The 21,359-nt window shown below is 52.8% G+C and overlaps 1 protein-coding gene across 7 annotated transcripts in view; it reads left to right on the top strand.

Annotated features, from left to right (window-relative positions):
- Positions 1 to 21,359, top strand: part of ARHGAP23 (Rho GTPase activating protein 23) — a 142,640-nt gene that overhangs the window by 84,991 nt on the left and 36,290 nt on the right. For 6 of the 7 annotated variants that reach the window (XM_090044587.1, XM_090044586.1, XM_090044585.1 and 3 more), the window contains exons 3-7: positions 577 to 601; positions 3,864 to 3,956; positions 6,656 to 6,734; positions 10,837 to 10,891; positions 18,125 to 19,778. In XM_090044587.1, the coding sequence (XP_089900713.1) occupies positions 577 to 601; positions 3,864 to 3,956; positions 6,656 to 6,734; positions 10,837 to 10,891; positions 18,125 to 19,778 (1,906 nt within the window). Of the gene's footprint in view, positions 1 to 576; positions 602 to 3,863; positions 3,957 to 6,655; positions 6,735 to 10,836; positions 10,892 to 13,700; positions 13,841 to 18,124; positions 19,779 to 21,359 lie in introns of those variants that run through there. The other variant, XM_090044588.1, reaches the window with a different exon arrangement.

Below are 21,359 nucleotides of genomic sequence, written 5' to 3'. Positions count from 1 at the left end.
TAGTTGGCATTGTGCAGAAGGCAGGGTGCCCAGCTGGCAGCTTCATTGAGTCTGACCCCACAGAACAGCCTGCCCTTTTGCCTGGAGTACTTGGAGGAGCAGGAGCTGAGCTTTGTCCCCACCCACAGCAGCTGCATAACCACTCTGGGGCTTCCTGAGCAAAGGGGGCCAAAAGGGCACGCCTGCCTTGGCACTGTCCCCTGGGCTTAGCCTTCCCTGCCCTGTGGCTGGCAGCTCAGGTGGCAGATTAGATTGGTCACTATGAAGGAAAACCCCTCCCTCTTCCCTACCCTCCCACCAAGCTGATGTGCCTGTGCCCCCGAGGAGATCCTGTATCTAAAGTTAATTTTATATCCTCCCGTTACAGTCAAGAGGCAGCAACAGGGAGAGGGGAGGAAGCTCCAACCACCCTTTTGGAAATCAGGATCTCCAGGCCAGTTCTGCCTACTGAGCCACCAAAGCCCCTGCTCCCTCCTCCTTTTGGGATACAATACAGTTTAAAAAGGAGAATCTGCCTCTGCCAAGGGTCTTCTCTTGCTCAGCTGTGACACAAGTGTTTCTGTCTTCCCTTTGCAGGAGGAAGAGAATGGAAACCGGGCAGGTAAGTGCTCTTCAGTAGCCACGCCCACCCCTGCAGCTCACATGGCCTATACGCCATGTGAATGCAAGTGTGAGAGAGTGCTTGTGTGTGTGTGGCATGTGGGTGCATGGAGTGATGTTTGTGTGAATTTATGTGAGCATGTGTGTGCATGTGAGTTTGTGCAAACCAATGTGAGGGGGTGTGTGTGTGTCTGGTGGGTGCATGAGTAAGTATGTACCTGTGACTGTGCCTGTGAGGGTGAATGAGTATGTGTGGATGAGAGGTGGGGGGATGAAGGGAGCTTCCCCTGTCATGCTGTGAGATTTACCAGCACAGACTTCCAGTCTGTCCACTGAGAAAGAGACTAGTGGAAAAAAACCCAGATACCTGCTTATTTGTCAAAAACTGTGTAGCTGGCCTCAGTGAGCAGAAATATGCACTGTGGATCTGTCCAAGGACAGTGTGGCCAGGTGGGGTGGGGCGTGTGTGTGTTTGTGTTTCTGTCATGGGGGCTCTATTCACCAGCTCCTCTTGGAGTTAATGGCCATTGAGCTGATAACACCACCCTAAATATAGGCTCAAAATAAGCTGGATCAGCGATTTAGCTGCAGCTCAGGAGGCCTGGGAAGGAGTTGGTAAAAATCTTGGCTTCCTCATAGCTGCAGACGTTCACATGGATGCTTGCAGTGAATGGTGATGGTGTGGGGGCATGTCTTGGGCTACAGGGGATGGATGGCCCCACACCCATACATGCAAGTCTGCTCCATTTGCTCTCTTTCCAGAGGTGGCATTATTCTTTCCCAGTCCCCCAGCGGCCACCCCACTGTAATTACCTCAATCTCCCAATGGGCAAGATGGCACCATCAGAGCAGAATTCAGTGAAGCCTGCCCTGCCTGCTGCTGGGGAGCTTGCTGGGGTGAGCTGGCATGTGACATCTGTTTCAGGGCGCAGTTTGTGAGGGGCTAAGGCCAGGGCAGCATACTTCATATGGGGGTCCTTAAGATCTCTCCATGTCCCCACAAATAAGCAAGGACCTTCCAGTCCACACCCCAGAGCTGACTCACTCTTGCCTTTCCCCAGGCTTTTGGGGGCTCTTGGCTGGCTCCTGGGGAGGGGAATCTGCTTATTCATAGGTTTTGGTGCTGCTAATGCTGGGATTTCAGCTGGGATCTGTGACCTGATGGAAGTTTATACCTCAGAGGCTATTGCCTTAGCTTTAACTTAGTGGAAAAGGCGGCAGCAGCATTTGGTTTGGGGGCATGTGTGGATGCCAAGTAATGCCCCCTCCAGTGCCAGGCGGCAGGAGCTTCAATACATAAATCCTGTCCCGCTTCACCTTGACTTTAGCTGGCCTGCAGCTTGCCTTTTGGACTAGTTTTCTGCTTCCTTCCCCAAGCCAGTGCCAAGTGGCGTCCCTGGCATGACAGTGATGGACAGGCACTCTGCCTTCCAGTGTCCATCAAGTCTGTCTGTGGGCAAGTGTAGCACTCAGGAGGTGGGCTAATGTCAGAGGGATGCAGGGCACTTTGGGCTGTCGCAGCTCATCCATCCTCGTTGCAAGGGCCGAGTTATTTTAGTCTTGCTCGATGCCTTCTCCATGCGCAGCGCTGCCAATGTGACCTGTGTATTCCAGTCCTCTCCTTCAGCCTCTTTATTACTGTAGTCCTGCTCCTCAGCTCTATTAGTGCCCTTCAACCCTGGCCTGCAACCTCCCCACTCCTGCCATCCCAGTCCTGGGCTCTCCATGTGCACCAACCACTCTGCAAATGCCACCCCCCAATACAAATCCCGCTGTTCCTGTTTTGGGTTCCTCACACATGGCTCTGCCTGCTACTGATGATCAACCTCCCGTGGTGCACTAGTCCAGGGACCCTATTGCACCTCCAGCAATACACCAAACTCTCTTCAGTCCTGTGGTCAATGGGGGCTGGGCCCCCAATGTCTGTAGGGTGTCATCTGAGGTCAGCGTCAGTGTTGTGAAATTCTGCTGGATCCGTCCTGGGGGGGTTGCCTGTGTATTTCAATCCAGTCCTTGAGCATCCTCATTCAGTGCTCTACTGTTGCATGTGGTGCCCTTGCAGCCTTCTCTGCATTTCTGCTCACTCTTTACCCTTCTGGACAGTCATAGAGTGGTTTGGCTTCTGGGACTGAACTTAAGTTGGACTCAAATTCTTCCAGGTGCATTATTGGGTCTACTAGGGCTTGAGGAATGGGCGTGCCCAGGGTCAGGGGGATCCATCCTGTAGACCTGTGGCTAAGGGTCGGGTGTCGGAGGGCAAGGTGGCAGGTTTGGAAGTGGCTTTCTCATGGTTAATGGAGCTGTGAATTGTGCAGAGGATAGGGCTAAAGCACAGCGCTTAGGCACTCCACCTCAAGGCAGGCGTTGAGTTAAACAGATCTGATGCAGTCAGAACAGATAGCAGTGCTCCCTGCTTGATGAGGAGCTTTCAGGTTGGTGATCCTTACTCAGTGCCAGGCCTGTGGGGCGCGGACAGGATGCAGAGTAAGAACAGACGGAGGCTGCAAAGGCCCCCAAGCAATGGGAATCTGGTGCCCTTTGGGCTCTCTCTCACGCAGGTCTTTCTGCCGGTGGATATGAAGTCTGTCTAGGTAAATACCGCCTCCCCCCACCCCAAGCTCCTTCCTCCATGGCTGTCCCCCACTCATTTCCCATTCCCATCCCATACTCCAAAATCACTTGCATCTTCTTGCCCTGACCCCAGACCTTGACAGTTGTAAAGGATTGTGGGATGGTGATGGGTCAGGACAAAAATGATGCACCTGGGTTTTGAGTCTGAGGGGGTGATAGGAAGAGAACATGTAGTTCTGGTGAAACTCTGTAGTCCTAGCCTGCTATCCCTTGGGACTGCTGACTCTGGGCTTTGTTCTTGCTCCTTTAGCTGCATCCTTTCCTCCTAGGAAGGCACAGGGCCTCCAGGAGTTCAATGGGGGACCCAGCATAAAATGAATGATCTGGGCTTTCATCCCAGGAAGAGGTGGTATGTCTCAGCCATGGTAGGGTATAGTCCTTTGGGAGGGGGAGGTGTTTAGGCTTGTAGAGCTATAGTGTGTAAGCATGATTCAGGGGTTGTTTAATTGGTGTGTGGGTATGTTCTGTATGAAGTGTGTGTGAACCCCACGGTAGATGTGTGCAAGTGGAGTGTGTGTGTGTGTGTGTGTGTGTGCATGCATGTGTGGGTGTGCTGCAAGGGGAACTCCTGTGATATGCTCCTGCTTCCCTTGCCAACCAGCTTGTCACGGTCCTTTTCTTTCTGGGAACAGGTCCCCAGCGGAGCCGCTTGGAGCCCATGGATACCATCTTTGTGAAGAATGTGAAGGAAGATGGGCCTGCACACCAAGCTGGCCTCCGCACAGGTAAGTACGGGTGTGTGTCTGTGTTTTGGCTTCTTTAGCAGTGTGAGGGACTGGCTGCAGTCTGCCCTGCACTGGGTATCACTGATTGCCACTTTGTGAGCATGGGGAATCAGAGGAATCTGAAAAAGCCAGTGGCCAAGTGCTGCTTGTGGGGGAATAAGGAGCTTGTTTGGGGAAATAACCCCCTGTTTGGTTTGGTTTTTGTCTCTTCTAATCCCATGTCTTTTGGTGAATGGGAGAAAAATAGTCTGTTTTAAAAACTCCAACGGCCACTCAAAACCCTGCATCCTTAGCTGGAGCCTGGTGGAACACTGCTCCAAGGAGGAAGATAGGCTTTTATTTTGGGTATTAAAAACAAGAAAAAAAAGCTAAAAACACTGTATCAGGGAGAGGCCCAAATTCATCCTCCACAGCCTTCTGCAGGGCTTGTTCCTCCCAAGGTCCAAATCCTGTGGGGCAGCCTGTAAAATGTAGGGCCTGCTCCAAAACCCATTGGAATCAAGAGAGAGGCTCCAACAGAGTTGGGGTCAGAGCGGGGAATAGGCAGGCACTCTCCTATATTGGCTGCAAAGCCATTTTACACAGATAGGAGGAAAGGAACTTAGGTCCTCCTAGTTCCAGCCCGTGCCAGTTCCCTCGCTTTATCTTGACTCCACTCAGCTGGGGAGCAGGGGCTGGTAATGGAGCCGAGTCAGAGTGAGAATTGTTTCTGAAATGGCAATGAACTAATGGGGAGAGGGAGCTGACAGGACTTCTAGGGTGCACAGGAAATGGCTGAGCTGTAATGGATCCTTAGTGCTACCTCCATAAACTCATGCCTGGCTTGGGTGCCTTGTTGTCATCCCCATCCCTCTGGGGTTGCCTGCACTGTTCTTGTCCCAGCTCTTCAGTGCTTTGTAAGCTGCCTTTGGGGTGCAGAGCATGACTGTCCCATCATCAGGGAAAGCTAGTAGAACCCAAAGCTAACAGTGAAGCCAGGGTGTGCTGCAGCAAGGTGTGAATCTCCGTTTCCATCTGGAGGCTCCCAGGACCTTTTGGCCCTGAGCAGCATAGAATCTGTGCTTGGGAGCTGGCAGTGCCTTTTGCCCTCCAGAAACTTTGGGGCTAATGGAAGCAGGTGTAGGGTGAGGAGTGGAAACAGTGTGTGCCTGTATGTCTGTTTCTGTAGAGAATCCTCAGCCTTTCCTCTTTTTATTGCTGCAGAGCATTTGGAAACCAAGGGTGCCTGTGCATGAGCGCGGAGGCTGCTCTGATGCACTGGAATTCCAGCCTCCTGTGTCTCATGTATCAGCATCCCCGCGCTTCAAAATGGTGATGGAGGCACTTGAAATAAAGCTTGTTGAATGAGCTTTAGTTCAAGCGCTCCCACCACTATTTTGAAGTGTGGAGGCACTGATACAGGAGATATGGCAGTGCTTTAATAAGAGTGGCTTTTGGAGTTGCTCTAATGAAGGTGTCATCTCCCACACACCTAGAGCACATGTAAAAGTGCACCAACTGTTCCTGATCGTGCCTTTGGATTCCCTACATTCCTTAGGTACCGATTTCCCCCCTTTTCCCTCCGTTTCTCATTCACTTTCTCTTTTGCCTCTCTCTTCATGCCCACCCTGTTCCCTGTTACCCAGGAGTTGCCAGAGTGTCTCTCTCCCTCTCACAACTGCAGTGTTTTGGGGCTAGGATGCTTAAACCAGAAAATGAGAGCGGTGCCTCCTGAGATTGTTTGAGATTGTTCCTATCTGTGATTTCTATTGCAGCTGACACTAGGACACTTTTAAGAGAGCTCCACTGTTCTCACCACTGGGCACAAAATAGTACAGACAGGCCTTACCTCAGAGGGCTGCCAGTCTGGAAGAAAATCATCCTTGCCTTTTTTTCAAATTTGTTCTAGACATTTCTTGCTGCCTTCAGAGTGGGGACCTTGCACAGGGTTGTGGGTGGGTGAGAGGGATCAGTCTCGTTGGACCTTTTACATGGGCCCATGTCTCGTATGACATTGTGTGAATTGGTCATGTAGATTGTAGAGGACCATGTTGCTGCTGCCACCGCCCAGTGTTGACTGTCAAATGCAAGAGCATAGAACCTGGCAGCTTGGTCCCCTAGGTGTTGGGGGCGCCAGCAGGAACTGCTTTACAGGAACTCAGGGTGGGACGGCTTTTGCCCAGCTAAAATGATCAGGAAGCAAAAGGGAAGGAAGGCGATGAGTGCATAAGATCCTCTGGGCCAGATGTCAGCTGGCATAGATTAGCACAGCTCTGTTGACAGTAGTGGAGCAGCACTGATTTACACCAATCAAGAGCCCCACCAGGAGCTTAGAGTGGTGCCAAGAGAGGCTGCCATCACCTCCATGAGTTGTATCCGGCTGTCTTGCACCAGGCACTCATTAGCTCTGCCAGTGTCAAGGCATTGTGACAGCTGCAGAGGGGAACATGTCTGCACAACAGACTGGAACAAGGAAACTACATATGTGCGTGCAGAGGAGAGCAGGTTCCTCTGCCTTATGACCTCTAGGGTCATTGGTGAGGACAGATGGGACCTCTCAATGTGCTGAGACACACTAACACTCCTGGGGCATGGTTGGACCTTTTATTGAGTGGCATGTCTTTAAGGGGTGTCTTGTGTTGCTGTGGTTACTGCAGATGTTTTTGCTCCCTGCCCCCCACCCCCCCATTCACTCCTGTGGTGTTCCCCTTCTTCTGCAGGAGACCGTCTTGTCAAGGTGAATGGGGAGAGCATCATTGGCAAAACCTACTCCCAGGTCATAGCACTGATCCAGAACAGGTGAGTTCACTCCCCACTGGGTACAGAGCAGGACACATATCCTGGGGAGAGTTCATGGGCTGAAGTTCAATGACCCTGAGAGGCTGAGACCACAATATTCACACTCACATTAGGTTGCTAAGACCTCAGTTTTCCCAAGTGCTTGGTGATTTCAGGGTAACCAGTTTGAGACCTTTCTGGCCTGATTTTTATCACATGCCAAGCACTTGCTCCTGGAGGAGGTCTCGAGTCAAGTCCATAATCCTAGAATTACAAGGATGGAAGGGATGTCAGGGGTCTAGTCCAACCCTGGCACAGGTGCAGCAGGCACTTGTCCTCAAGCATCTCCAACAGATGTGCATCCGGCCTGTAAGGCCTATCCAGTCGCCAGAAGTCACCGGTCACTTTTGAAAAGTCTTGGTCCTGAATCCATATTTAGGTAGTCTCAATTGGTCTTGCTCCAGTGGCATTGAACACTCAGCAGCCGGCACTGAGCTATGGACTCTGAGCACCTCTGAAAACTAGGCTGCCTATTTAGGGTGCCCTCATTACAGATTCAGGTGCTGAATTCTTAACCCAAGTTTAGAAACGTTTGTCTTATCTGATTGGATAGTAGGGGTGGACTGGTCAGAAGACCTGTCTCATTACAGCTGGGACTAGGCACCTCAGAGAGGGTCATGACCATAGTTCTTTTATCTATCTTCCTGGCACCTAGGAGGTCTTCATGAGCCACACACATGGCATAAGACTTGGGTGTACGCTATTTTGTACAGGCATTACATAGCTCCAGCTTTACCATCCCAAGGGCTGCATTGAGAAGGAGTATCTTATCCCCAGTATACTTGACTGCCCCTCCATTTGCTTCACATTTCTTCTCTCCCAGTCCTTCAAGGGGAGTGAGCTTCAGCAGCTCAGGTGCTGCCACCTTCAGGACTGGACTGCATTCTCCAGGCATTTGATGGGCGTTTTCCACACTATGTACTTGCAGGGAGAATGTAGGTTTGGCCTGAGGAGGGACAGGCTGGGGAGGGCGCCTCAGGTTTTCAGAGCAGCTGTAGGCACCAGGTAATTATGGTGAGTGCTAGCAGCTGTTTCCCATGTAGCCAAAAAGGCATTAAAGCAGCTGCATTCCCCAAGACCTTTGCCCTGAGGTATTACCTAAGTGGCTGGATCAGAGAAATCCAGCATGAATATGAGCCCTTTGGACATACCACCCCACCCATGGCCTTGGAAATACCCTCTGGGTGCACAGATCCATGACAGGCTGGTTTCAGGAAATCTTGCGTATCTTCTTCTATTGGGATTAGTGGTGCTGCTGCTGTTGGTACAGCAGTAGAAGGGTGTTGGGGTATAAAAGTCTGGTTATGGCTGAGCCAGCCTATATGGCAGAATCCACTCCCCCTTTGTGTCTCCAGCAAGCTTGTTAAAAAGGCTGGGGGAAAGCCAGCACGCCTCTTTCTTTACAGCAGTGATTTAATGAATGACCTGGATTTGTGCGCATCGCACCATCTAATTACTAATTAGATTATGTATGAGACAGCTGACCTGGATGGCTCCTAAATATAGCAACTGGGGAATGAACCAAGCAAAAGTGATCTGGATATGAACTCAGTATAATACATGGGCCTGGGCATTAATATGTATTTGGAAAAATATCAAGTGGCATGTCCTGGGGTAGTTGTGAGAGGGTGGGGGCGGGAATAGTGAGTACCAAACTGGGCTCTGAAGCTGAAGTGTAGCCACCTTGGGTTCATGCGGAGTTTCTTCTTGTGGCTTGTGCTTAGTGTCTGTTGTGCTCGTGGTTTGTTGAGGAGGAAATGGGCACCTTGGTGGCTGGGGCTGCCTGTAAGAGAGGGGCAGCCCCAGCCTCTTGTGGCTTGAGCAGGATGTAGGAAACTCAAACTCTCAGTTCTGGTCCTGGGTCTCAAGTGGAGTATGAGTTAATGGTTAGAGCAAGGGCACAGGGAGCTGGGACACCTAGGTTCCATCGTGGTTTCTAGGGGAGAATGTTGTCTAGTGGTTAGAGCGGGGGGCAGAGGGGACTGTTGACACCAGCCTGCTCTCTGGGCGGGAGGGTAGTCTGATGGTTAGTCTGAAGCAGGTGAACTAGGAGTCAAAGCTCCCTGCACTTTTACTGACCTAGGGTTAGCAATGGTGACTTCTGCAGAATGAGCTTGGAGGAGGTAGCAGGTGCTGTGGGAGGGAGGGAGCTACAGGTGGAGAGAGTGTCAGGGAGAGGTGACGCGAGTCCCAGGGGTAGAGCAGACATGTCACAGCAGGCACCTGTCTGAGTCAGAAGGCAGCACATCCCTGCCCAGACCAGGCCTTGGCCTTGGAGCTGGTACTGACATGTGGCCCCATGCAGCAAATGGGTGGAGCATACACAGATGACAGGGACTCCCCTTTGTCACAGATCAGCACTGCTTTTAGAGGAAGCCTTGCCTCAAGAAAGAGTCTTGTTTGGTCTCCCTTTTATTAAGAAGACCCCCTGAAGTCATCCCTGGCTTGGCATGTCAGGGGCCAAACCTGTGACTCAAGATTCTGGCTTATCTTTGTCCCTGAGTTCCCCGGTGAGCCACAGCACCCTTGCCTCAGACAACTCCTTTTTTTTGGTTAGCTCCCAGGAAAGCGATGTTCTCTTTTTCAAAGGGCTGGGGCGGGCATGAAGAGTGCCGACATCCCACAGCCGACTGCTTCAAAACAACTAGTCTATATTGTGCCAGTGCAGTGCCCTCTGTACTTCCTTGGACTTTATTCTCTCCTCCCAGGTGCTATTCCTTTCTCTCTCTCTCTGTCCTCCCTGGGACTTTCTCTTGGTCATCCCTGAAACATCCTTTCTCTACTCCCCGGCTCTCTCAGAGCCTTGGTCTTTTTCTGGCCCACGCAGTCACACTCCCAACAATGTTGTTACAAAGCTATAGTATGAACTTGGGGACGATACTTGCCCAATATAATGAAACCTACAGTCACAGGGAACTAATTAGAGAGCAGTCTCTGCAAACTGCTGCTAGGCCCAAACTGCTCTCTTCTCCTGGGGTGAAAAGGGCAGGCAAGTTATCATGTGTATCGAACTATTTACAGCAACTATTTACATCAACATGTGCTTATGCTGATCCCCTTCCAAGTGTTCACTACAAAAACCTCAGCCTCTAGGCATTAAAACCAAGTCCTTTCTGCTTCCCCAGACCTGATGCTTTCTGGGTAGGAAGATGGCCCACTGGGGTACCCGGCTGCTGCCATTCCTTCTGTGGCTAACTAGCTGTGTGCTGGACTCCCAGCGCCAAAAAGCACAAGCCTCAGCCACTAGGGCTAAAGGGGTGACTCCCCTGACTGCATGTTAGGTTGCAGCTTTCGGTAGCTGTTCTGGGGACTGGGGAACTTTGTCCTGTACACAAAGTAAGGGCTGTAGGAATGGATTTGACCACCCAGTGCCCAAGATCAACTGTACCTAGGGCTTGAGGGGTTGTGGGGAGCATTGTGTGTAGCTGGGGAACTGAGCTGGAATTTCACTCCAAGTGTCCCAGGAGCCCAAGTTGTGCCTTGATCCTGAGCCGCTGGCACTGCAGTAGTATCTTGCAGCCATCCCAGAGATGCTCAGCTCCCAGAAGTCCCTAGTGACAGATGGTGACGAGGCAGCTGGGGAAAAGGGGAATCTCAGGATTCCAGAGATAGCAGCTTGGATCCCTGTCATACCAATGGGAATCCTGAGCTGGCCCCAGCTGGGTTGCTTTGTGTTGATGCTGCTGTCAAAACCGGTTTAGCTCCATGTCTGGTTCTCGAGGAGATCCTGCCACCAGCTGAGGGAAACATCAGGCTCGGTGAAGGGAAGTGGTGGCAAAACCCAGCTTGTAGGACTCCTGGAGTCCTTACCAGGAGCTTCTTTAATGTCTGCAGACTGTTACCTGTGGAGCCAGTGAGACTACCTCCTGCTTCCTAGTCAAGAGTGTGGGCCCACATTGGACATGCTTGTGGTAGGCCTCTGGAACATAGGACAGGGGTGTCCCAATGCCTGGTGGCTGCCATTACTCCTTGTTTGCACATGGATGTAGAGCCTGTATATGATAGACCATTGGTGTGCCTGTTGCATCTGATATGCTGACACTGCCTTTCCCTTTCTCTGCAGTGATGATGTGCTGGAGCTCTCTATTATGCCCAAAGATGAAGACATTCTTCAGCTGGTGAGTCCTTTGCTAATGAGAACTCCCCCTTCTCTCAGGCCAGGGGCAGCTTTCCAGCCACTTTCTCAGGAATGAGTTATTCTGTGTGTGGAGCCTTTTCCCTCTGCAGGGGTGGGAACTAGTTTAAGGCATGTACTGGCACCCAGACCCTGCACCGAGCCCTGTGCAGAGCACTGACATGCAGGGAAATTCCAAGAGCTGTAAGCTGCGCTGCACTCCAGGAGTCCAGGAAATGTTTCACAAGTGGCTGCATTGGGCCTCTTAGAAGGAAGTTGTCGCTTAAATTTGGCAAGGATGTGGCTTAACTCAGGGATGTGTGGGCTGCATGGAGAGTTTGTCAGGGGAGATGTGAGAAGCCGCACGTCACTGGAATGCTGTCACCCTCACCCTTGATCGTAGAGGTGCAGCAATCAGAGGGATAGATAACGTTTTCCAGCATGCTGTGCTCTTTCATGTACCCCTCTCTTCCCTATTGCATGCTGAGACTAGTAATTCTCCACAGAGTGCACTTCTCCATGAAGGACAAGGGCACACATGTCATGCAGTGGCAGCTATTTGGGCTGCAGTCTGACCACTCCTGCTTTGTGCTTACGGTGTAGCTGTAGTGCCAATCAGATGTTGCACCTGAGAAGGTTGGCAGAGCCTCCAAAAAACTAATGGGATGCTGAGTGGGGCTGAACATGTTTTCTCAGGCTTCAGTGAGTCTGCTCTGGATGTAGCTGATTGTAGTGTGAGGGTTATCTGGACAGTGCTAGCACTGAAGGTTTATTTGGGTAGATTAGCTGTAGCTGTTGGTGAAGATGGAGACCTGCAAAGTCCTCTGAATCTGGACCCCTCCTTGGTTCAGAAATAAGGCAGATGGGGTTGGAGGCCAGGTCTTTAGACACCATTTGTAATACCAGCCCATTGTGATCACAGTCATTCCTGCCTAGCAAACGCCAAGCATCAGCATTTGGGAGCTGCCCTTGAAGGTGGTGTATTCTTTTTTCAGGCTCCTTCCGGGGCTGGGTAGGAAAGGCTGGATGCCTGCTATTACATTCACTTTGGAGAGGATGTGTGGGGTCCTAGCAGCTCATCCTGTTTCAAATCCATACCCTTATTCTGCCTTGGACTTACCCTTCCCCCTAGTGCTGGCCTTCACCCCTTTTGCAGCAGCTGCAAACATCCCTTGCCCTGGGAGAGTGGAGCAAAATGCAACAAAGGGAGGGGAACTTGAGTGGGATGGAAGAGGAGGGCAGGGTTTGAGTAGGGAGAAGGAATCAAGCCAAGCCTGGTTGTAACAGTGGCAGGGCAGGGTGTGTTGGGCTGGGCATGGTGCCAACGATGCAGGTGACACTAGCTGAGTTCATACTTGCAGATTCTTGTCTGTGAGAGGAATGGTCCACTGTCAAGGGCCCTGGGGCCTTCGCTTTCACACAGGATCGTTCCACTGAGATCTGCGTTAGCTTGTTAGGCTGGATGTTGGAATGGCTGGAGGCTTGTGTGAGGCAGCATCTCAGGTGACAGGAATACAAGGAGGGTCCTTTCTGACCTGAGAAACCCATCATCTCTGGGGGTCAGCATGACCCATGTCAGGGGAGCCTGGGAGCTGCTGTCTCACAGAAGGGCACAGAGTCAACCCAGCCCAGAGCCCTGGTGTGTTGGGTTTGTTGTTATGATGCCACAAAACAGTGCCAGGCTCTGGTGACACAGGACCCTTCCTCCCTTTGTCCCCCCACTCTTCCCCTTGGGCACTGGCTGTTGGGGAATGGAAGATGTCTCCTTGAGCAAGAAAATCCTGGCTGCCTTGGTGCATTTCTCAAGTGTATTTCCACCCCTTGGAAGCTCACATGTGTGTCAGACAGAATGGGAGGGGATGTGGGAGAACTTCTGTGATCCACATCTACCTCCTGGACCCAGATAGAGTCCAGAGTACCCCAGACTGGCCCAGGGACTGCGTGAGAGTCATGACCAGGGCCCCAGAGTCCCACGTTGATCCAGTGCCCCAGGCTGCATGTATCTGCTGTGTATTGGGACAGAGTCCACCCCCAGGCCATCGCTCTGCAGTACCTGGGATACAAACCCCACTGCTTCAGTACATCAACAGCCACTAGCAGCCTGAGGTCAGGAAGAAACTGCACCCCCTCAGCATTGCTATCAGCAGTGTTATTTATTCAAGAGGAAGTGGAGCCTCTAGCACTTGAATTGGAGCCTCTTTCTCCACACCTTCTAAGACAAGATTCCCTGCTTCCTACAGTTGGGATTGAGAGTGCAGTGGGAAACTGAGGCACAGAGAGAGGAATTGACTTGCTCAAGGCCCCGCTGTGGCTCAGTGGCAGAGCCAGGCACAGAGCCCCTTTTCCCTTTCCTAGGAAGCCGCTGGTGCCAACCCCATGCCTACCAGGTGAGACCGATCCCAGCTGTGATCAAGTGTTGCCCTTTCTCTGGAATTGCCCCAGGGATGGATTTGGCCCAGTGCTCCTCAGCATGTGGCAGGGTGCCTGCATGTTTGTTCATACTGAAGGATTGTTAACACTGAGGGAAAGGAGATTTTCCCTGTCTTGGAGGGATCCAGCCCACTGGCAGCAGAGGGCAGCGAGAGAGGAGCCCCAGGGACATGTAAGCAGCTGGATGCCAGAGCTTCATTTCCACTGCTCGGATTCCAAAGAAACCTTTGTGCGGGTTCCCCCGGCTGGCCGGGTTGCTTGGAGGGGTGTGTCGGCATTCCTGTGGTGTGCAGCCGGCCCCGGCAGCCAATGGCAGGCCTCACCCCCAGGCACCCTGCGTCCCGGCAGTGTCAGAATCCTCCTCCCTCCCACCTCAGGACGTCCCAGGCCAAAAAAACCCCAAACAGCTTAAAAGGAAAAACTGAGAAAGAAAGGAAATGTTAGTCTGGGCCATCCCTGCTCTTGGGGTGGAGAGAAGGACGGGAGCAGAGAGTCGGAGAAGGAGGCTGCTGAACAGAGAGAGGTAATCATTGCAGTGTCTGTGGGGGGGGTGGGGGCTGTGTTACACCAGGACCATATAGATCATTCCTTGCATGTAGATGTGCAGCATGTATGTTGTTGATTCATGATCATGCGGATTATGGAAGGGCAAAAGAGCCAGCTGGGCTGAGGCAGTGTTGTGGTGGACAGTGTATGGACAAGCTTTGTGTAAGGGGCATCCAAAGTCTGTGCAGAGGATGGAGAAAGAGTTGTGTAGTTGCCAGGTATATCTCCCTCAATTCTGGCACAGATGAAGCCTCCCAAGCTAGTCCTTGAAGGTGAGAGTTTAGCTCTGTAGCTGAAGCTTAAGAGGGTTTAAAAAAAAAAGGGTGTGTGTGTGTGTGAGTGTGTGTTAAGGGATTCTTCAGTGCAGGGAACAGGACTCTGGAGTTTCAGCCTTTTCAGCGAGTGCGTTGCAACTTCATACAGCTCCTTTTTTGGATCAGAAGGCGCCTGTTTTCTCATTGGTTGGACATGTAGCAGGATTCCAGTGTGGTGGAGGGGCTGGCCTGGGAGCAACCAGGGGCTCTGCTCCCTCCATCAGCCTCCCAAGGGCTGACTTGCAAGTCAGCAAGGGCCTTAGGGGCCAGGGGGGGTCATCCCATTTAGGTGAGGAAGCACTCAGAGAGAAAGCTTTGCGAAAAGGAAAGGGAAAATACTTCTAGGTGCTTTATCCAGGGCAGCTTTGGGAGGCAGGTTGCTGTGGATCCTAGGGGTTGGACCCTCCAGGTGATATCACCAAGGTAGTTTTAACTGCTGGATGGTTTCAGGAACTGGGGAGCCATGGCAACATATCTGGAGTGCCTGGAGCTCCCATCAGTGTCCATGGGAGCACTGTGTGTGCAGGGAGCTTTCAGCATCATACTTCACTGGAAACACTTACATTCTCATCCAAGAGCATCTGCAGGCATGGGGCAGGGTCTCTGGCACTTTGCCCCTATTTGAAGGGTGTAAAGTCTTTACATCCTGGCTGTTTTCTAGCTCTGACCCAATGCCAGCCTCCCTAAGTCAGCTGTGGGATCACAGCTGCAGCGTTGCTTTTACTCTGGAACAACCGTTGGAGTGTTGCTGTGCGGTGTTTAACAACCACCACGTTCCACCCCAGAGGCAGTTGCATTCCAGTTGCAATGAAGCAATGCCCTGCCTGTGATTTGCTTTTAATCAGATCCGGCTGGTTGTTAGGCACTGTGGGGTATCAGGAGGAAAGATGATGTGGCCCTGTCTCTGCTATCACTGCTTAGTCTTTAACCCTTTCTCTCTGGGAACAAACCTCAGGCTTGACTCCGCCAGACGCACATATGACACCATGCCACAGAAACACAGCGCCTGCTGCAGAAGGCTAAAGACCAGCTTTCCCGACCTTGTGTTGCTGGGTTGAAGCCTGGATGGGACCCATTCCAGCTCTGTAGGCCAGGCAATCAGCTCCTCCCCATGAAACCCGCTCCCTCCTGACTCATCACTTTTCTGCCTGTTCGGCTGTAGTCAACAAGTCAGCTGTGATTCCCTGTTGAGCTAGGATCCACTTTTGTGCCCTGTTTACCTTACGGTGGGGGTTGTTTCTTCTTCAAAACTGGCTTAGCCCATTGCTTCCAAGGTTTTGGGGTATGGGGAAGATATCACGGTTCAGTGACTCCGGCCTGGGTCAGCTGCTGGGCATTCTAATCCTGTAACCACCTCCCGGTCAGGGAGGTGCTCTGCCCCTACCCTTCCCACCCAGGGTGGTAGTATCTGTCAGCAACAAGGATGCTGAGTGTGTGACAGCCTTGCCTAACTAGTGTGGGTCTCTCAGCTCCAATTGCAGAGCCTCAGGTGGTTTAGAGACAGAGATCTAGGGTTCCATCCCTATCACCATCACACAGGTTGTCTGGGTTTGGTGGAGCCTTTGGTGGGACGTTTTTCTCCAGTCCCTGCAGCTTGCGAGGCATCCCAACATGGCAGCTGCCAGGGTGGCCTCTGCATATGCTGCATCTACAGAGCCCATAGCCTGAGCTTCCTTTGAAGAGCTCTTGCTCCTGCTGTCCTTCCTCTCCTGGAGAGCAGGTCAAAAGATTGCTCACTCCCCAGATGGGAAAGACTGTTCTCTGTTTTAATCCATGAGCAAAGTCATGAGGCACCTGTCAAGGGCATTGGTATCTCTGCATCGAAGTGGTCTGAGCATAAGCCTGGCCATGCTCGAGTTCAAGTCTACTCAGTTTTTATGCTGTACTCACCACTGGGACATCCGGGCACCCTTCAGGAGCACAGTAAGGAAAGTGGCCATCATTGTTATATATGGGTCCTTTCTCTCCCTGCAGGGGAAATGCCCTCCTGGGGGAAGGTTGCCCCTTTTCCTAGGATCTTCTGAGCATATTGCCTAATTGCGTCTCAGCTGTTGCACTGTCAGAGCAGTGGCAGTGCCCTTCTCTCCCTGGCTTTTACCCAGGATGTGTTACAGGGTGTTCTTGGTGTTGCAGATTGTGTTCCTTGTAGGTGGGGAAGGTTTGTAGTAGTGTTGATTTTGGGGTTTCCTTTGATTAATGATTCCATATCAATGCAGGGGACTAGATTTAATAGCCCAGGATGCCCCTTCCTATCCTATATCCCCATGAGCAGCAGCTGGCAGAGGGTGACAAACAGATATTGTTTTGTTGCCTGGCGCCCCATTTTGCAGGTGAGGAAACTCAGGCACAAAAGAAGTGACTTTTCCCAAATGTATGCATCATAACAGTTGCATGGCTGGGCACAAAATCCAGGTATCCTGACTGCCAGGCTTTCTTCTTAACCATGTGTAGGCTTTGCTTCCTCCCCAAAGGGGAATATGGCAGGCAAACATGTCTTGAGGAAGCTGGGGGTTTGCATTCTGCCTGCAGCCAGATGAGTTGACTCAGAATTACCTGTGAAAGGTGAGAAGGAAACCCTGGCAGCGGTGTGTCAGGAGGTATTTTGGGAAGGGCAGGGTAGGGAGCTGGCAGCCGCGATGATGGGAACCAGCGGAGCTGTGGGTGTTCATTGTCTTGTTCAATCAGGGGAGCGCAGGGCTTCTGGCAGCGACTAGAGAGTGTTAGTCACCTTCTGCCTCTGGAGCAAATAGCTGAGGAAGGGGATTGGAGGAAGGGAGTGTGACGAGCAGAACTGAGACAGCCCCTGCCCAGGCCAGTGTGAGGGGCCAGGTCATGATGTTCACTGCTGGTTTTAGGTGCCTCAATTTTGGGGGCCACAGAAGGAGCCCACAACTCCTGAACCCCAGAATCACCAGGGGGAATCTCAGCTTTTTGTTGAGGCACCCGCTCAGCATGGTAGGAGGGGTACGGACCTGGTGTGCTTAGCACAGCAGTTCTTATGGGCCTTTCTCCCCACAAACCACCTCAGTGCCCCATGGGCTTGTCCCTTTGCTTCCCCCTGCAGTGGCCATGAGGACTCACCTGGCCAGAGTCTTCAGTCTGGCTTTTGCCCTTGTACTGGCTCAGTCCTGTGGTAAAAGGGGAATCAGGTCTGTCGTGTGGGAGGAAGAGAGATGCACAGTGAGTGGTGCCTGGTGTTTATAGGGCAGTGTGGTGTTCAGTCACTGACAAACACCATCAGTGGCCTTGCCCACCAGTCTGCATGGGGCTTTCCCCCTTCTGGGCTGCATCCTGTCCAGCTGGACAGTTTGTTTTACCAGCTGAAACCTACTGATCCAGATGTTTGAGCTGAAGGACCTGTCTGTTCTCTGTCATTTGTACCCTGGGAGCATATCAGGAAGCCAGTGAGTGTGTAGGGAACATGAAGGTTACTGCTGCCCAGTGGACACAGCAATTGCTAGCATTCAGTTTTCCATAAGTTCTCATGTAACTGAGCAGGTCTGTCATGTGCCCTCCAAAGAGCAGCTCCAGGGGCTTGGTGCCTTCCTACTCTGGTGCCGTCATTCTGTCTATTCCTCTTAGCCCAGTTGCACTGTTGCCCATGTGACCCTCCCTGACCCCCTACAGGTATGCCTGTACTGCTTATACAGTGCTTCTGGGTGCACTCCCCATGCCTCTCTCAGCTGTGATGTGTCCTGAGGGCTTGAGTGCAGGGCAGCTTCCCTTTCTTGTTGTTGGGACTGGCACAGGTGGAGCAAGTGTGTGGGGTCCTATGGGGCATGCTGTGGAAGTGCTCTAGACCTACTCTAGATGGCTTGTTGTTCAGTGCTCATGACCTTAACCCTGTTGATCAGGAGGCAAACAGGGTGGGGTGGGGGTGGGGGTGTAAATGTCTCATATGCTTGAATCCTGGCTGCCCTAACTGCTCTCCCTCTTCTTTTCCCCAGGCCTACTCGCAAGATGCCTACTTGAAGGGCAATGAACCATATGCCGGAGGGGCCCAGAGCATCCCAGAGCCTCCTCCTGTCTGTTACCCTCGGAAGACCTACCCATTCCAGTCCAGGCCACCACCCCGGGAGGTGATGGTAGCAGAGCCCTTGCAGGGGCAGCAAGCAGACAGCAGGCCCTACCGCCCCTCATCCTCAGGCCTGTCTTCGCCCCTGCACAGCACATCCCTCACGAGCCCCATCCCCAGCTCGTGGAACGAGGCTAGGAGTGAAGCCCCTCGTGAGTTTGGCAGCACCCACTCCAGCCCAGCCCACCGGACTGAGGAGATCCAGTATGGAATGACCCAGCAGAGGGCAGGGATGCCACTGGGGAGGCCTGCCCCAGCTCCTGGCACCTTCTCGCACGTCTCCAGCAGCAGTTGCCAGGGTCCTCTAGCCCCCTCTTTGCCAGAGAGGTATGGTGTCCCTCCTGCTTCCTCCATGACCAATCATACATGCTACGGGGTCCCCAAGCACCTCCCGGAGCATCGGACTCACTGCGGGTTCAAGGATGCCCGTGATACTAGTGTGGCGGCTGCTGGCATGGGCCGCCCTTCCTGGGAGGGTTCGGGTGGCACCAAGGCTGTCAGCAGGCTGGAGTGCCAGCAGGCACTCTCCAACTGGATTTCCAACCAAGTACCACGCAGGAGTGCCTCAGAGGAGCGGAGGTATGCCATGCCTCCCCGGTACCGCAGTGTCTCGCAAGATCGCCTGGGAGATGCCCTGGCACCCAGAGGGTGGCCTCACAGTGCCTCTCAAGACACCCTGCTACAGCCCAGCCATGACAGCTGGGCTTACCGGGCGAGGTCTGATAACTACCTGGTGAGGTATGGGCGCTCCATGGAAGCACTGGAGCAGAGTGCACTGGTATCTCCACCGCTGGACCAGTGTGTATGGCCTCCAGAGAAATTCTACAGGCCCAGCCATGGGCAGGTTGCCCGAACTCAGCCTAGCCAGCCGAGTTCATATGCCCCCTCTTCCTCCTCCTCGAGAGAAGCTCCCCCCATGCACGTGCAGAAACATCCCTCCCAGCCAAACCTCCAGAGTGTGGATGACTCGGGGTACATCGGTTACAGGAGCTACAGTCCTTCCTTCCAGCGCAGGACTGGCTTGCTCCATGCGCTCTCCTTCAGGGACCCTACCTTTGGTGGCCTTCCAACCTTTAGTATATCACAGAGGCAAGGAAACCAACCAGCACCTTATACAGACAGATCCACGCCAGGGTTGTCCACGTCACTGCCGACTGCTGCCTCCCCTCGCCCAGACCCCACCTCTGGCAGTGGGCTGGAAATCCCCAAGGACCAAAGACTGACCAGCCGTGAGAGCAGTACAAGGCCTCTTGAGCCATCCCCACCTCAGGGGATGGAGCGGCTGCAGCCTGAGGCAGAGGAGAAAAAGGAGGAGGTCGTCCTCAGGCAAAAGCCACCCACTGGGCGCAAGATGCCGCCTCCCTTGAGGCAGATGAACTTTGTCTTTCCTGATGACATGAAGGAAACGGACATTTGTGACCCACCGGTGAGCAGCAAAGGAGAAATGCAGGTAGTGGAGCGGCCTGCCCGGCGGATAGCACCATTGGCAGCACCAGAAGACTCTTTGGCATCCATTCCATTTATAGGTGAGTGGGAGCTGTGCCTCGCCTGGCTCTTTGGTAATGCAGTTGGGTTCCCCCCTAGCATGCTCACTCCATCTCAAGGGGAAGAGTGCCTCTGAACGCCCAACCCTGGGGCTACCTTGGGTGGTAGGGGGATAAGCCACAATAATTGAGGGTAATGGAAGTCCAGGATCAGGAAGAGGATGCAGGCCACAATGTGTTGGGCTGATGGCCCCTGAGATGTTCGGGTCACACCCAGAGGAGTGTGCAGCAAGAGCATTGCATGTGCAGGAGATGAGTGGGGAGAAGGGTCCTCCATCCACCTGCTGGGGTAAGCCAAGGAAACACCGTGAAGCATCCTTTTGGTCAAGGGGCCAAGCCACTGGGCTCCTGTAGACTTTGACATGCAAATGGCCTCATCCCAGTGGATCTGTGTATCCTGGTAGTGGTGGGCACTAGGCTTGGAATGCTCTGCCTCCCATCCAGGCATCATCTGATTTTTCCTGATAGCTCTTACCCAGTGCTGCCCTGTTCTATGTGCCGTGGCACATCTACATCCTTGAGAGCAGTGTGGCTATTGGTGGAAGCTGGCCTCTTTTCTGGCCTGTTAAAAGTGCCTGACTGGAAGGTCCAGAGGCTTTTGCTGAGCTGCTGCTAGGCAGAGAGTGTGTCCTTCCCTGCTGTACCTATGCTTCTTCCATGAACCTGAGAGTCCTACCTCTACAGGGCCGGGCCATCTCCTGTCCCTAGAATAGATTCTGCAGAGGCCACCACTCAGAGGACCCATGCATGTACTATTGGCTTTGCTGAAGTGGGCATATTTCTGCTAGGGCCTGGCCTGAGACATATTTCCCCCCCACCTCCCCATCCTGCTTTGCATCAGTGGTAGAGCCAGTGTCACTTCCCCTGCTATGGCTCCATTCAAATCGAAGGTGCATGAGTAATATATGCGGCACTCGCCTAGGCAGGGCAGAGATGTGGTTAGCAAGGGCCGTTGCCTCCCAGGCGGTGCATCCCAGCAGTCATTCTTTCCAGCCATAGCTTAGCAAAGAGACTTGGCAAGGTCTTCCCTGGCCAGCAGCAGAGCCTGGTTTTCCATGCAGTCACAGCATGGGAGTATCTTCTAGCCAATGGCCACTGCCCATCAGGACCTAGAGAAGGGAGGGGATCAAAGCAGCCCAATGGCCTGACTGTGGAGCCACCCCAGCCTGGGGAGAGGCAGCACCAGGCTCAAAAGGGAAAGCTGAGGGGTTGGTTGAGTCCCTGCTGTCCTGCACACACCTACCTGTAACCTCCCCATGCCTGCTCTCCATGGTTCCTTCTTCATGCTTAGCCACCACTCTCAGACCTGGCAGGAGAGTCCATGAGCTGGAATTTCCCCTTGTCTTGTATTGCAGGAGCACATAGGAGCTGCAACCCAGGTTGGGGGTCTGTACTGCTGGGTGTTGTATAGACACAGTGAAAGGGTTCCTGCCCCAAGGAACTTACAAGAGAGACATGAGTGAACAAGGGAAACAGGCACACATAGGGGAAGCAACTTAGCCAAGGTCATTTCAGTGACACCGTTGGGACTGGAACCAGGCCAGTGCCTCTCCCCTCTACTGT

Source organism: Crocodylus siamensis, chromosome 4 (genome assembly GCF_052110815.1).
Source record: "Crocodylus siamensis isolate JL-2025a chromosome 4, ASM5211081v1, whole genome shotgun sequence".
Taxonomy (NCBI): domain Eukaryota; kingdom Metazoa; phylum Chordata; order Crocodylia; family Crocodylidae; genus Crocodylus; species Crocodylus siamensis.
This window is presented reverse-complemented; position numbering and strand designations above follow the sequence as displayed.